The sequence below is a fragment of the Anomaloglossus baeobatrachus genome, chromosome 7 (genome assembly GCF_048569485.1).
Source record: "Anomaloglossus baeobatrachus isolate aAnoBae1 chromosome 7, aAnoBae1.hap1, whole genome shotgun sequence".
Lineage (NCBI taxonomy): Eukaryota > Metazoa > Chordata > Amphibia > Anura > Aromobatidae > Anomaloglossus > Anomaloglossus baeobatrachus.
The window spans coordinates 185,882,282-185,897,542 of NC_134359.1; the positions used below are offsets into that span (position 1 = coordinate 185,882,282).

General features: G+C 41.4%; 1 protein-coding gene across 1 annotated transcript in view; it reads right to left on the reverse strand.

Annotated features, from left to right (window-relative positions):
- Nucleotides 1-15,261, reverse strand: part of SLC39A10 (solute carrier family 39 member 10) — a 95,543-nt gene that overhangs the window by 7,313 nt on the left and 72,969 nt on the right. Inside the window, exons 4-6 of the mRNA XM_075317839.1 lie at nucleotides 12,481-12,650; nucleotides 10,995-11,195; nucleotides 10,529-10,652 (exon numbers count right to left, since the gene is read on the reverse strand). Of these exons, the coding sequence (XP_075173954.1) occupies nucleotides 10,529-10,652; nucleotides 10,995-11,195; nucleotides 12,481-12,650 (495 nt within the window). The remainder of the gene's footprint in view (nucleotides 1-10,528; nucleotides 10,653-10,994; nucleotides 11,196-12,480; nucleotides 12,651-15,261) is intronic.

Genomic DNA, 15,261 nt, shown 5'->3' on the forward strand with positions numbered 1-15,261 from the left:
TGTAAGTCGCTGTTATGATCGCTGCTTAGCTGTCAAACACAGCAGCCAAAGCAGCGATCATAACTGCGAGAGCAGGGAGCCGCGCACACTGCTTAGCGCTGGCTCCTTGCTCTCCTAGCTACAGTACACATCGGGTTAATTAACCCGATGTGTACTGCAGCTACATGTGCAGAGAGCCGGAGCCGGCAGCACAGGCAGCGTGAGAGCTGCGGAGGCTGGTAACTAAGGCAAATATTGGGTAACCACCTTGGTTACCCTATGTTTACCCTGGTTACAGCTTACCACAGCTGCCAGATGCCGGCTCCTGCTCCCTGCTCGCTTAATTTCGTCGCTCTCTCGCTGTCACACACAGCGATCTGTGTGTCACAGCGGGAGAGCGGCTTTGAAGAAAATGAACCAGGGCTGTGTGTAACGAGCAGCGATCTCGCAGCAGGGGCAAGATCGCTGCTCAGTGTCACACACAGCGAGATCGCTAATGAGGTCACTGTTGCGTCACCAAAACCGTGCCGTAGCAGCGATTTCGGTAGCGATCTCGCTATGTGTGAAGCACCCCTTACCTAATCTGTATACACAGTGCTTGTTTATCTGGTGTTTACAGGGATCGTAGACATGATAATAAATTAGAACTGCCTTGTATGAGTCACTAGACAGTCACTCCACAATAGAATTGGGACTGCCTAGACATTTATCATCTATAGGTGGTCATGAAATCATAGGATATAACTTTAAGGCTAGGTTCGCACACTGCGTCTTTTTGACGCTGCGTTTTTGTGCGTTTTTGGCTGCTAAAAACGCACAAAAAAAGCACCTGCGCCGAAAAAACGCATCAAAAAACGCATGCGTTTTTGCCGCGATTTGGTGCGTTTTTGGCTGCGTTTTTGATCTCTGCGTTTTGCTGCGTTTTCCAATGCATTGCATGGGGGGAAAACGCAGAAAAACGCAGGAAAGAACTGACATGTCCATTTTTTTTTTAACTCAAAAACGCAGGTAAAAAAACCAGATGTGTGCGGACAGCAAAAATAAAAACTCAGACTTTGCTGGGGAAGCAAAGTCCTGCAGTTTTGAGGCCAAAACCGCACCCGAAAACCGCGCAAAAATGCCGCGAAAAACGCACTGTGCGCACATAGCCTAACAGAATACACAACGGTCTTGATGAAAATAAATTAATTACAGATTTGCTCTAAAAGAAAAGTGAAAAGATAAATCTGTTACTGGAATACTGAGGGAAATCTAATTTGTGAATAACATTTGGTTGGGAGGAGTCTGAATTAATTTCATCTACTGCCATTTTTTATTTTTCTTCATAGCCAAGAAGAAGTTTTATCATTAATTCTTAAAGTGGACTTAAGATTTTCAGACAACCTTTAAGGATGTGTACTAGTTTAGTGAAAGACCATGCTTCATCTCAACATTTTCAAAGCCATAACTTTCTCTAAATGATGTTTTTTTTTTTTTTTCTTAGTTTCTGTTTAATGGCCGGTCGCATGCTGTGTGAGGCATCGTATCAGTGCTGTGATCGAGCACTACAGGGGATTATATTAGTGATCAGATCAATGACAGTTTGTGTCCCATAAAGGGACTAAGTAAAAAAACAAAAAAAAGTATTAAAAGTTAGTAAAACTATTTAAAAACAAGTAAAAAAAAAAATAAAAATTCCACTAAATAAACCCCAAACCAAAAAAGTACACATTTCGTATTCCCGCGTCCGTAACAACCCGATCTATAAAGCAATCACCCTGGTTAACTCCTTCAGTGACCACTTGAAAAAAAACCCACGTTGCAAAAACTATATGTCTTTTCCTCATATAGCTGATAAAGTGAAGTGAAACGCGATCAAAAAGTCATGTACCGATAAATATGGTACAGCCGAAAACATCATCTTGTCTCGCAAAAAACAAGCTGCGATCATCAACAGTTTTGTTCACCTTTGAAAAGAAGGACACCGGTGAACAGAGGCCAAACTGAATCCGGCAGATTAAACTTTGCGTATCAATCAAGCCGCATACAAGGTTATCCTGGGAAAACAGTTGCTTCCTTCTGCTGAGGCAGTGTTCCCCAACTCTGAGGACTGGTTTTTCCAGCAGGACAATGCGCTATGCCACACAACTAGGTCAATGTGTGGATGAAGGACCACCACATCAAAACCCTGTCATGGGCAGTCCAATCTCCAGACCTGAACCCCATTAAAACCTCTGGAATGTAAATCAAGAGGAAGACGGATAGTCACAAGCCATCAAACAAAGAAGCACTGTTTACATTTTTGAAATTTTAAATTTCACAAATTGGACTTTTTCATATGCAGTAATACCAAAATGTTTAAGTTTTTAATTTTCTTTTAAATTCGAAAAAGGAAGGGGATTTTTGTTTACGTTAATATTTTTTTTCAAACTTTTTTTATATTAACCTTCATTTATATTTTTAGTCCTTCTAGTGGATTATTTTGATTGCTTGTACAACACCTATGTGTTGCAGTGAATAGCAAAAATCTCCTATGAAGACCAGCCACAGGCTGAGGTTCATAGGAGTATAAAGATAGCAATAACCTGTCTTGCACCCTGCATTCTCGAGGGAGGGGGGGTTAAAGGCAATGGAGTTATTTAATTCCCGGCAGGAGATTGATGGCAGCATGTAATTGGTTATATAACTACTATCGGTGCCAACTGTGGCCACTCCTAGAGGCAGATGAGGGATGGGAACACAGCTGGCACTTGCTAGGTATGGAGAGGTCTTGGGTCATGAGGCCCCCCATGTATCTGTACCTGCTGTTTGACGTATGACTTTGTCCCATGTCAGTAACAGATTAAAAGTCCAATTATTGTGTAATTAAAAATACTAAGTTTTTTAAATCACATGTTTTCTCACCTGATTAATTCCCTTCTGCTTTCGCAGCACTGGCCGCCAGAGCAATCATGTACCTTACATATTGTGCTGTACATCAAGGCATCACTGCAGCAGTTACACAGAAAGTGACCTGAATATTCTTCAGGCAGCTTCTGTTCACTCACTAGTAGAGTTGATCGAACAGCCAATAATCCGGGCCGGCGGATCATTGACAGACTTAAAAATAAGTCCGATCTGCTCCGGAATCCTGTGCCCATACAAGTCAATGGGGACCGGACTCCGGAGATTAAAAATGTTTGTGGACGGGATAGGGTGGTAGGAGGGAGCGCAGCATACTCACCGAGGCGCTGTCATGGCTGTTACCTTCCGGAGCCGACAATTCAATATTCATTGTTTTACCCGCCCACCTGCGCGTGTAATTGGTTGCAGCTAGACGTGCCCCCACCCCGAGTGTCAGCTGACTGAAAAACCAAAAAAACGACGTGTGGTTCCCCCTAATTTTCATCCCCAGCCATGATAACACTGGCTGTGGGCTGGTATTCCAGCCCGCAGCCGCCCGGTATTGCCGCATCTATTAGATGTGACAATACCGGTACGATACCGGCTCTTCCCGAAGGCGTGATGCGGTGCCAGTCAGGGTAATAGCATGGGTTAATAACAGCACACAGCTGCTACTAAACCGTAGGTTTGTGATGGCACAGGCGTCTATCAGATACCTGCATCACACAAACCTGTAAATGACAGTAAAAACACAGACATACAGAAAAATCCTTTATTTGGAATAAAGTACAAACATCCCCTCCATCGCCACTTTATTAAGCTCAAACACACCCTGCAGCTCCGACGTAATCCACACGACGTCCCACGCCGCTTCAGCTCTGCTACATCTGAATATCACAGAGAGCGGCACGACCGACCGCTCTCTGTGAGCTCCAGAGAATGAATGAGCTGCGCATTGAGCGGTGACGTCACTCAGGTCATCTGCGGTCACAGTTGGAGGTTCCCACGGTCCTTCATCTGTGATCGCAGGTAAACTGACCTCAGGTGGAGGTCACCGAGTTCACAGACCTGCATCTCCTAGCAGAAAAATCGCAGTTTTTTTGGCCAAGAGATGCAGATTTTGTGCTGAAATTTTTATAATCACATTCCTGCATTCAATCTACACCTCCTGGCAAAAAAACCCGCGGTGTTTTGACACAATTTTTATGCTGCGGTTATTTTTCCGCGATGTTTGCCGCGTTTTTTTTGCCAGGAAGTGCACATTTGGTGCTGAAATAGTCTGCACCAGCTTTAAGCACCAAATTTCCACCTGCTGGCAGAATTTTTTAATGTTTTTTATTTTAGGGGGCCAAGGGATGCAAATTTGATGCTGATATTTTTACACCATATTCCTGCATTCAATCTACACCTCCTGGCAAAAAAACACGGTGCTTTGACGCAATTTTTATGCTGCGGTTATTTTTACCAGGAGGTGTAGATTGGGTGCCGGAATATGGTGTAATCACCAAATTTACATCCCTTGGTCCAAAAATTAAAAAGAAACAAATGTTTAGAAGCTGTTTTTGTGCGGTCTTATGCCAGGAGGTGCAAATTTGGTGCAGGAATTTGGTGTATTACTTCACCAACAAATTTGCATCTCTTGTCAGAAAATGGTAATGAAACGGTTTGCATAATGCTGTTTTTTGCCAGGAGATGCAGATGTGGGATGAAATTTATACACAGCGTAGAAAAAAAACGCTTCCTTTTTTTTTTTTTAAATAAATTAAAAAAAAACAAAAAAACCCCACATGTGGTCCCCCCAGTTTTCATCCCCAGCCATGATAACGCCGGCTGGGGGCTGGTATATTCTCAGCCCGCAGCCACCCGGTATTGCCGCATCTAGTAGATGTGACAATACCGATGTGCGATACCGGCTCTTCCCGGAGGCGTGATGCGATGCCAGTCGGGGTAATAGCAGGATTAGCAGTGGCGCACGGCTGCTGCTACACCCTAGCTTTGTGTGATGGAACAGGCGTCTGTCAGATACCTGCATCACACAAACCTGTAAGTGACAGTAAATAAAACACAGACACACAGAAAAATCCTTTATTTGAAATAAAATACAAAACACACCTTGGTTCACCACTTTATTAAGCCCAAACACCCTGCAGCTCCGGCGTAATTCACACAATGTCCCATGCCGACACATCCAGCTCTGCTACATGTCAGAGCGAGCAGCTATAGAGAAGACTGCCCGCTCTGAGTGCAACCCATTACGGAGCCGTGATAAGCGATGACCGCAGCAGAGACTGTCACAGGCTGGGGGGGGCGCATCAGACTCCAACCAATCATAGCTGAGAGGACGGCCGGTGGGCAAAGAAAATACGGAAAGCGGTGTGATTGTGTGCACAGCACAGGAAGTGAAAGCGCGACCCGGAAGCAGTATGCCGCCATGACACCGAGTCTCAGTAAGTATGAAACGCTCATTTATTGTTTTTTTCATTTTTATTAATTGCCGATTCCGGATCGTGCACCCGGAATCCAGTGTCCGGGTCCGGCCCGGAGATAGCGCTGAAACCGCGCAGATCCGGACGTTTACAGTCCAGGTTCGCTCAACACTACTCACTAGTTCATATATACAGTAAAGGGATGTTTTCCTGAATGAGTCTTCTGCATCAAAAACTCAACAGCTATGTCAGCGTGTAAAAGACACTGTGTGGTGCCTACACTCTTATGTGTAGGCAGCTTCCTCGGTGATGGCGAAGAGCAGCCATTCAGTGTCCTTCTCGACACCGAGTACTATGCACCTCCTCATGCCCGACACTGATCTGATACTTATCCACCACGTAGTACCATCAGGGAGATGTGTGACTACAGATTTATTCTGCAGCAGGACAATGACACCAAACACACAGCCAATGTCATTAAGAACAGAGTCCTGGAAGTGATGATATGGCCTCCCAGGGCCCTCATCTTATGGGTACGCTCACACTATCATATAAAAAGAATGAGTCAGATTTTCATCCAGAAAAGTAGAATGATTTTTTCCCACCTGTCAGCGTGCAATCTGTATTTTTTTCTCATCAGCTATTACTCATTTACTATCATTTACAGGACTATTTACAGTGTCCAATACAACAGAGTAGTATGAGGAATACATTTATTCTTTGCACCCATAGACTTCAATAAGTAAGTCTGCTCAGATTTAAGTCCACTCGCAGCATGCTGCCATTATTTCCTTAGGTTGAATACACTTTTTTTTATTTTAAATGTATTCTAACAACACCTACCTAAATCGTTTGCACAATAAAATCTAAATTGCGATGTGTGTTGCCAATGGGTGTTCTGGCGTGCATACTAAGGAAAATTAACCATTTAAATGCCACGTTCAGTGATTGAGGACAGCCATCAGCTGCCCTATAAGGGTCCTGCTCTTCTCCTGATCCTGCATCTCACACATATACCCCAACTTACAAATACGGAAGTACGGAGGGTTGTGCTGTGTTATATTTACCCTTAGGTCTGTGGCTTTTTTTTCCACTCCTTCCAAGAGCCAATACTTTGTATTGCTCCACAGACAGCTGTTCGTTGGTTGATTTTTGCTGGACAACTTCATAGTATCATAGTTTTTAAGGTTGAAGGGAGACTCTAAGTCCATCTAGTTCAACCCGTAGCCTAACATGTTGATCCAGAGGAAGGCAAAAAAACCCCAATGTGGCAAACAAGCTCCAATGGGGAAAAAATGTCCTTCCTGACTCCACATCCGGCAATCAGACTAGTTCCCTGGATCAATACCCTGTCATAAAATCTAATATACATAACTGGTAATATTACATTTTTCAAGAAAGGCATCCAGGCTCTGCTTAAATGTTAGTAGTGAATCACTCATTACAACATCATGCGGCAGAGAGTTCCATAGTCTCACTGCTCGTACAGTAAAGAATCCTCGTCTGTGATTATGATTAAACCTTCTTTCCTCAAGACGTAGCGGATGCCCCCGTGTTCCAGTCGCAGGCCTAGGTGTAAAAAGATCTTTGGAAAGGTCTCTGTACTGTCCCCTCATATATTTATACATTGTGATTAGATCCCCCCTAAGCCTTCGTTTTTCCAAACTAAATAACCCCAAGTTTAATAACCTGTCTTGGTATTGCAGCCCACCCATTCCTCTAATAATCTTGGTGGCTCTTCTCTGCACCCTCTCCAGTTCAGCTATGTCCTTCTTATATATCGGTGACCAGAATTGTACACAGTATTCTAAGTGCGGTCGCACTAGTGACTTGTACAGAGGTAGAACTATATTTTTTTCATGAACACTTATACCTCTTTTAATACATCCCATTATTTTATTAGCCCTGGCAGCAGTTGCCTGACACTGTCCACTAAAGTGAAGTTTACCATCCACCCAAGTCTTTTTTTGTGTCTGTTTTACCCAGTGTTCTACAATTAAGTACATAATCATAAATGTTATTTCCTCTACCCAAGTGCATGACCTTACATTTATCTACATTAAACTTCAATTGCCACTTCTCAGCCCAATCCTCCAATTTACATAAATCTCCCTGTAATATAAAATTATCCTCCTCTGTATTGATTACCCTGCAGAGTTTAGTATCATCTGCAAATATTGAAATTCTACTCCGCATGCCCCCAACAAGGTCATTTATAAATATGTTGAAAAGAAGTGGGCCCAATACTGACCCCTGTGGTACCCCACTATGAACTGAGACCCAGTCCGAGTACGTACCATTAATAACCACCCTTTGTTTCCTATCACTGAGCCAGTTTTTAACCCAGTTACACATATTTTCCCCTATCCCCATTATTCTCATTTTATGTACCAACCTTTTGTGTGGCACCGTATCAAAAGCTTTTGAAAAGTCCATATACACAACATCCACTGCATTTCCCTGGTCCAGGCTTGAACTTACCTCTTCATAGAAGCTGATCAAATTAGTTTGACAGGATCGATCCCTCATAAACCCATGTTGATACTCTGTCATAAGGTTATTTTTCTTGAGATACTCCAGTATAGCATCTCTCAAGAAACCCTCAAGGATTTTACCAACCGTAGAGGTTAAACTTACCGGCCTATAATTTCCCGGCTCAGTTTTTGTCCCCTTTTTGAATATTGGCACCACATTTGCTATGCGCCAGTCCTGCGGTACCGACCCTGTTATTAAGGAATCTGAGAAGAATAAAAATAATGGTCTATCTATCACAGAACTCAATTCCTGTAGTACTCTGGGGTGTATGCCATCCGGGCCCGGAGATTTGTCAACCTTAGTGATTTCGAGGCGGCGGTGTACTTCCTGCTGGGTTAAGCAGGTAATATTCAAGGGTGAATTTATGGTATCACTGGTCATGTCATCTGCCATGGCATTTTCTTGTATAAAAACCGTAGAAAAAAAAGTCATTCAGCAGGTTGGCTTTACCCTCATCCCCTTCCACCATTTCACCAAGACTATTTTTAAGGGGGCCAACACTATCGCTTTTCAGTTTTTTACTGTTTATGTAGATAAAGAATATTTTAGGATTATTTTTACTTTCTCTCGCCATGAGTCTCTGTCTCAAACTTAGATAACTTAATTTGCTTTTTACATATTTTATTTAATTTTCTATAATTATATAATGCCTCATCACTACCTACCCTCTTTAATTCTTTTAAGGCTGTTTTTCTTTTATTGCTTCCCTTACAGCTCTATTTAGCCATAGGGGTTTCCTCCTATTTCTAGCATGTTTGTTCCCATAGGGTACATTTTCTGCACAAGCCCTATTCAGGATGCTCATAAAAGTCTCCCATTTGCTTTGTGTACTTTTATTACTTAGTACATCATCCCAGTTTATTGCACTAAGATCATCTCTCAACCGTTTAAAATTTGCTTTCCTGAAGTTTAGTGTCCTTGTAGCCCCTCTACTAGACATCTTACTAAAGAATACATGAAAACTTATTATTTTGTGATCAATATTCCCCAAGTAACCCCCAACTTGTATATTTGATATGCGGTCTGGCCTATTTTTAGTACAAGGTCTAGAAGTGCTCCCCCTCTTGTGGGGTCCTGTACCATTTGTGAAAGGTAATTATCTTTCATTGTTATCAAAAATCTATTTCCTTTGCTGGAACTGCAAGTTTCTGTTCCCCAATTTATATCAGGATAGTTAAAGTCCCCCATAATAATTACCTCTCCGAGACTCGCTGCTTTATCAATTTGCTTTATGAGGAGATTCTCTACCTCTTCCATAATATTCGGCGTCTTATAACACACCCCTATCAGTATTTTATTATTCATTCTCCCCCCCCTTATCTCCACCCATAGGGACTCTACATTCTCAGTACCCTCACATATGTTGTCACGCAGGATGGGTTTTAAGGATGATTTTACATATAGACACACACCTCCCCCTCGCTTATTTGTACGGTCATTCCTGAATAGGCTATAACCCTGTAAATTAACAGCCCAGTCATAGCTCTCATCCAGCCATGTCTCTGATATCCCCACTATATCATAATTTTCTTCCAACAATATTAATTCTAATTCCTCCACCTTATTTGTGAGGCTTCGGGCATTAGTGTACATGCACGTTACGTATGACTCTGTACCTGTATTCCTGCTTACTGTATTAACTGTCCTAACCCTTCCCCCCGTACCACCCCCAATTTCATTACTTGTGCCCTGGTCACTATCTGCACTACATTCCCCTTCTATAAAGTGAACACCCTCGCCCCCCATTCCTAGTTTAAACACTCCTCCAACCTTCTAGCCATTTTCTGCCCCAGCAGAGCTGCACCCTCCCCATTAAGATGCAGCCCATCCCTAGCATAGAATCTGTAGCCAACTGAAAAGTCGGCCCAATTCTCCAGGAACCCAAAACCCCAAAACCCAAAACCCCTTTTGAATGTCACAATTTAAATCAACATGTTAAAAATAAACAGAAAAAAAATAAATATTAAAAACTAAAAAATTCCCACAGATTTATGCCTTGTTGTTTATAATCAAGTGTTTTCTGGTCATTGTTTAGTGACCTTAATCCAAGATATAAAAGGAAGAAGTCCACTACAATTTCCAATACTAATGCAATTTATCAATATTCTGTCTATTTCACATTTGTAGTCTAAAACACATGGCTCCAATAATTGGCTTATTGCTCCAATGTATGCCATGTGCTACTTGTTTCCACAAAACCTAACGTTTTCCCTCATTAGTACCATGCAATACTAAATACTGTTCATGAAACTTAAAAGGGTTATCCAAAAAAATTGGATAAAATGACCCCATAACATAATTCAAACTGCATCCAGTCCTAGTCACTTGCCAGAAGAATCAGCTCCATACTGGCTTTTCATCAGCTCCTTGAGGTATGAGTATGGCATACTGCTCGTCAATTGATAATCTGAGAATCCCAGCACAATAAAGCAGGCGTGAAGCCTGTTTAGTATATGTGCTGCTGAAGGTTGCCAGCCAGCTGCACACCTGTATTATTGTGCTGAAGTCTCACACTAATGACAGGATGATGCCTTTTCTCTTGCGCAGACGTCTCGCCCTACTGTGTGCCGCTCTATATATACACCCGTGTAATTGAGAAACATCTTGAGCAGTTTCCTCAGGTGGCAGCCCATCTTGACACATGGTGACATTAAATTCTGTGACATCGGCCACCTTCACAATCCTGGAAAACCCATTTAGCTTAAAAATCCCAAAAAAATTATTACCTGCCAAAGGTTTTAGTTGCAGCCACTCTGCATCTGATCGGCGATTTAGCTTGTGATCAGATAATTTTCTTCCCACAACAGACTCGTCTGCTTTCTGCTTCCGTTTCAACCTACTTGGTCCTCCCTTAAAAAAAAATATAAACAATAGTGAATATGGTTCAGTCACATGGCTCCCCGGCTGTGCTGATGTAGAGGCAGAAGCCAACGAGCCTTGTGATTGGCTGCAGAACTGCTTATGTGACAATAGCGCTGCAGCCAGTCAACAAAGACCGAAAGCACGAGTGAAAAGCTGGGGCTACAACAAGTAAACGGATATTTTTTTTCACCAACAAAAAGTCATGAAGTATAAAAAAAAAAAGCTAAAAACATTTCTGGAAAACCCTTTTAAAACTATCCTGGACAGAGGGGGACAAAAATAAATCAGGTTTTGGGAAAATCATGCAATTACAGAAGAATAAATACCTACCCGTCTCTCCTTATAGTGCTTAAACATCCGCAGGCAATGCTCAACTATAAAGAGCAGATAAATTCCCCCAAGGGCAACAAGACCTTTCATAACACCATCATATTTCTCCAAAAATTCACTGTTTAAGCCTTCCTCCAAATCTTTGCCATGGTCATGACTGTGCCCGGATCCTTCTGATGCATGGTCATGTCCGCCCTGTGACTGAAAACCAGAGAAAGGAAAGAGGAGTGGTTACACTGGTTGTTTGTATAGGGAGCAGAAGGTAAGACCGTCCACGCGTGTCACGAGCATTAACTCAAACAGGACGGAGTGGGAGATGGGAAGTCAATACAAGCTGAGGAACATCAAACCTCCAGCAATGGGCCGAGTGATATACAATATGTTAGCTTTTGGGTGAGATATTGAAAATGAGCTTATCTAAAAGTAAGTCAAGTGTGAAAGTAATTGTCATTAGGGAATCAAGATGGTCTGACCACTTTCTAGTTGAACTGCGGTCCAGATACAACCTCTGAGGACCAAGTTGGAAACATGATTCAAATACTAAACATTGCTCGAAAGGAGCTTCAATGAATATGACTTGTTATCAATAGTATTTTTAGCTCTAATTTGCTACACCATGGCTGACCTTGTAGGACATACAGTATATGGAATATATATCTGCATCTGAAGCCTGATTGTAATATGAAACAAACATTAAATGTATTTGGAGATGGTGAGCAGGAATATACTGGTCTTCATAGAAGATACTGAAAAATACAAAACACTGCAACTCTCAAGCAGGTTCAAGAGAGCAAACAAAGAAACAAAAATGTCACTTTTATTTACAAATCTTAAAGTATTCAAGGGATATAAAAAAAAAAAAAAAGCTGTAGTCCTCCTTTCCCAATATGAAAAGCAGCACAAATAAGCTAATTCAGTTTTTAAAATATAACATTAAACTAGAACTGTTTTTTCCACCTAAAAAATCAAGTTAAAGTAATTTGTACCACAATAACAACAAAGACATCAGCTAAAGGATTAAAAAAATTAAAGAAAAACAATAAGTCTCGTATTGCATCATTAAAAGAGAAAAAAAACAAAACAAATGACTTTACTGTGATTAAAGGACATGAAAAACTACCAGAGTTTGGTATCGCCTGTACGACCTATAGGATCATGTGGATGTCATTCTAACCTCTGCATTATCATCATTCTTATTATAAGTAATACTGTAATAATAATGCTGTAATAAAATAATAGCTATTTTTTATTCCCTCCTTGCCATCACACTTAGATTTTTTTTCTTTACATGTTTTGGGTACATTATGTGGTAAAATGAAGGTATTATACAAAGATCAAGCTCTCACACGGCTGTTGCTGGGAGTAAAACAATATGACTCCCTGAAGACAGAAGAAAAAACAAAAGGGCAAAAATAAAAACTTGTGAATGGGTAATTACATACATAATGAATGAGATTTCAACAACTAGCTGTAATAAAGTGTTTACATGGGGTAAGAGATGAAGAAGTGCATCCCCACTTAGGGTCCCCACCGCCAACGCCACAAGGAAGTTGAGCAGGAACTTGAAGCAGCCTTGGTTAATGAATGGTATCAGAATAACTCCCAGCAGGGACAACAGACTGATGACAGTGATGGAGATGAGGCCGCAGATCCAGGCTATAAAGAGAAAGCATGGCATTTAGTAAAACATTACAGTAAACCGGAAGATAATAGCATGAAAACAAGTGTATAATCAGACCAAAGGTATACCGGTAATCTACTCATGGGAACCGTTATTATCTGTATTTATACATCAGTGTGATCCTCACAGACAAGACACATTGGTTCTGCGGATTAGTTTTCCACCAACTCCCTCTGAAAGGGTGCGCTCATCTGTGAGAAATGGCTAATTACATATGCCAAGAGTAAAGTAGGGCAATGGATTTCACACCGCTTCCACGGCTATACTTGGCAAACACTTGATTTTCTTTAGGTAATTGAGGGTAAGGAACACGCTTTTTGGAGTCGGCTTTGAACATAGTAAACGCTGGGTACAATTTCTGTCTGGAAATTAAAGTAGAATGAATGGACAGTCCACTAGTAAACACAAATTAAGAGATTATTAGAAGCATCCTACCCTTCAGCCTCCTCCGTACCATGGGACAATTATGCTCCAGATTACATCTAAACCGTGTTGGACTGGGGCGTCAAAGGCCCACCAGCAGCCCTGAGTCTGGGGGCCGCAGGTCATTTACATCCGCAATTTCACCTAAGCTTCTATATAATAATACCAGCCATTTTTTCATGACTGATGCCATTGTCTGTACTTCGTGAATCAGATTTATTGTGCCAAGTGCTGGTTATATAGGGGCCCCTGCTGTACAGGGGCCACCGAGGGGTGCACCCATCCTGAGGGCCCGGCTGCACCTAAGCGCTCATAGCTTGGCGCACTCTTTTTTTGCTGAGATTACATATTACTATAGAAAAATATCACTTGAGGATGTGACCAAACAAAAAACAATTGTCTGTATGTCATTTACTCATGTGCCTACAAGTCTGCTCCAACAATTGCCTGAAAAATCACTTAAAAAATCTCTTCCTATTCATTTCTTTAATAAAACCGCTTTGCTCTTCATATAGTCAGTATTTTGAGCCTTTGTCAGGTTTCAGAAAATGATTGGCGGGGGAACAAAAAAAGTGCCTGATACTTAGCAGCAGCTGCTGATGAAATCTGCTTCAGACTAAGCACGGTCCAATCAGAAAACTGCAAAAAAAGACTTCTAAAACACTGCAGGAAACTAACTGAAAAGCTCCTTTAGTGATTTTTTGGAGTAACTGTTTTTTTTTAATGCCTCAAAACTCTGTGTGCACATGGCCTTAGGCTATGTGCCCATGTGTGTGCGCTCTGCACCGCAGCGTATTGTCACTGCATGTCCGCTTCAGAGCGCAGCTGAAGAGCTCCGTTCTGAAACTTTGGTGACTGCAGAACTCGTGCGCTCTGGATGCTGCCTCTCCCTATAGACAGAATGTTTGTAAAACTGTAAAGGGGAAAAAAGCGCAATAGGGTCTTACCCGGTATGAGGGTGGACAAACAAGACAAAGAAGCACTCACCTGGTGAGGTTGTGCCAGTCACAACCCCTTATGATAGCCTGTGAGTGCCCGGTGGTTTAGCTGCAGCCCCGGGAGAGGAATTTTGTATCACACAGGTAGAAGAAAAGACCGGGTTTATGCCGCGCTGAAAACCACTGATGCGTGTAAATTAAAAGATTTCCTTTTTATTGGATAGTTCCTAAGCGTTTCAGAGACATCCGTCTCCTTCCTCAGGAAAAGAAATCATATTACAGCAAGGCCGCTTGGACCTATATATAAGGAGCAAACAGCCATGTATGCATTAAGGACTGCCTGTATGACTCAGAGCTGATGACTCAGAGCCACATGGTAAAAAAAAAAAAAAAAAAAAAAAAAAAAAAAAAAAAAAAGGGAGAAGAAGAAGAAAAAAAAAAAAAAAAAAGGGGGAGATGGAACGATCGTGAATAACAGAAAAAAGTGTCTGATAGAGCATGATCCCAAGAAACATGGATAATTCCAACAAAGGGAGTACTGAAGAAATAAAAAATAAATAAATAAATGAATGAATAAAGACATGAAAACACTTGTTCCTCGTGTTTTTTTAAATAAAGTCAGGGGGGGAAGAAATGTGAGGGATGTGTTCAAGATGGTGTGCGAACCTATGAAGTATAGGTGAATTTATTAGTGTTTAGTCCTCTACTCTACATGGGGATACAGAGATTTAGAGTGAAAAATCAAAACAATGTGTAAAAAAGTATATATATATATATATATATTGAACTATATATGGGGATACAGCGATCGTGAGTGAATATCCAGAGGGACGTGAAAAAAAATCTTTTTAAAATTTATTTATAAATAAAACTATAAAGAATGAGGAACTGCAAGGGCACTGCGATTGAAAATTATTTTGATTAAAAATGTTTATAATGTCCGACAATGACAAAAAGAGCGGGCTCAGTGAGGAGACCACTAAAAAAGAGGGGGTTGGGGACATTTATATAAAAATGACGTCCAGGGATTTTTACTTTCTAATGCTTAGTATGCATTCTATTTTTGAAAAGGAGACATGCTCCGGTAATAAGTGAGTGAGGGGGAAAAAAAAAAAAAAAAAACTAGGGCACTTGCACAATAGAGGTGATACAAGTTCAAGGAAACGAGGGGTGACACCAGAGTTCACTACAGTGCAAGCCAGATACAATGCGCTTGCGCTAGACA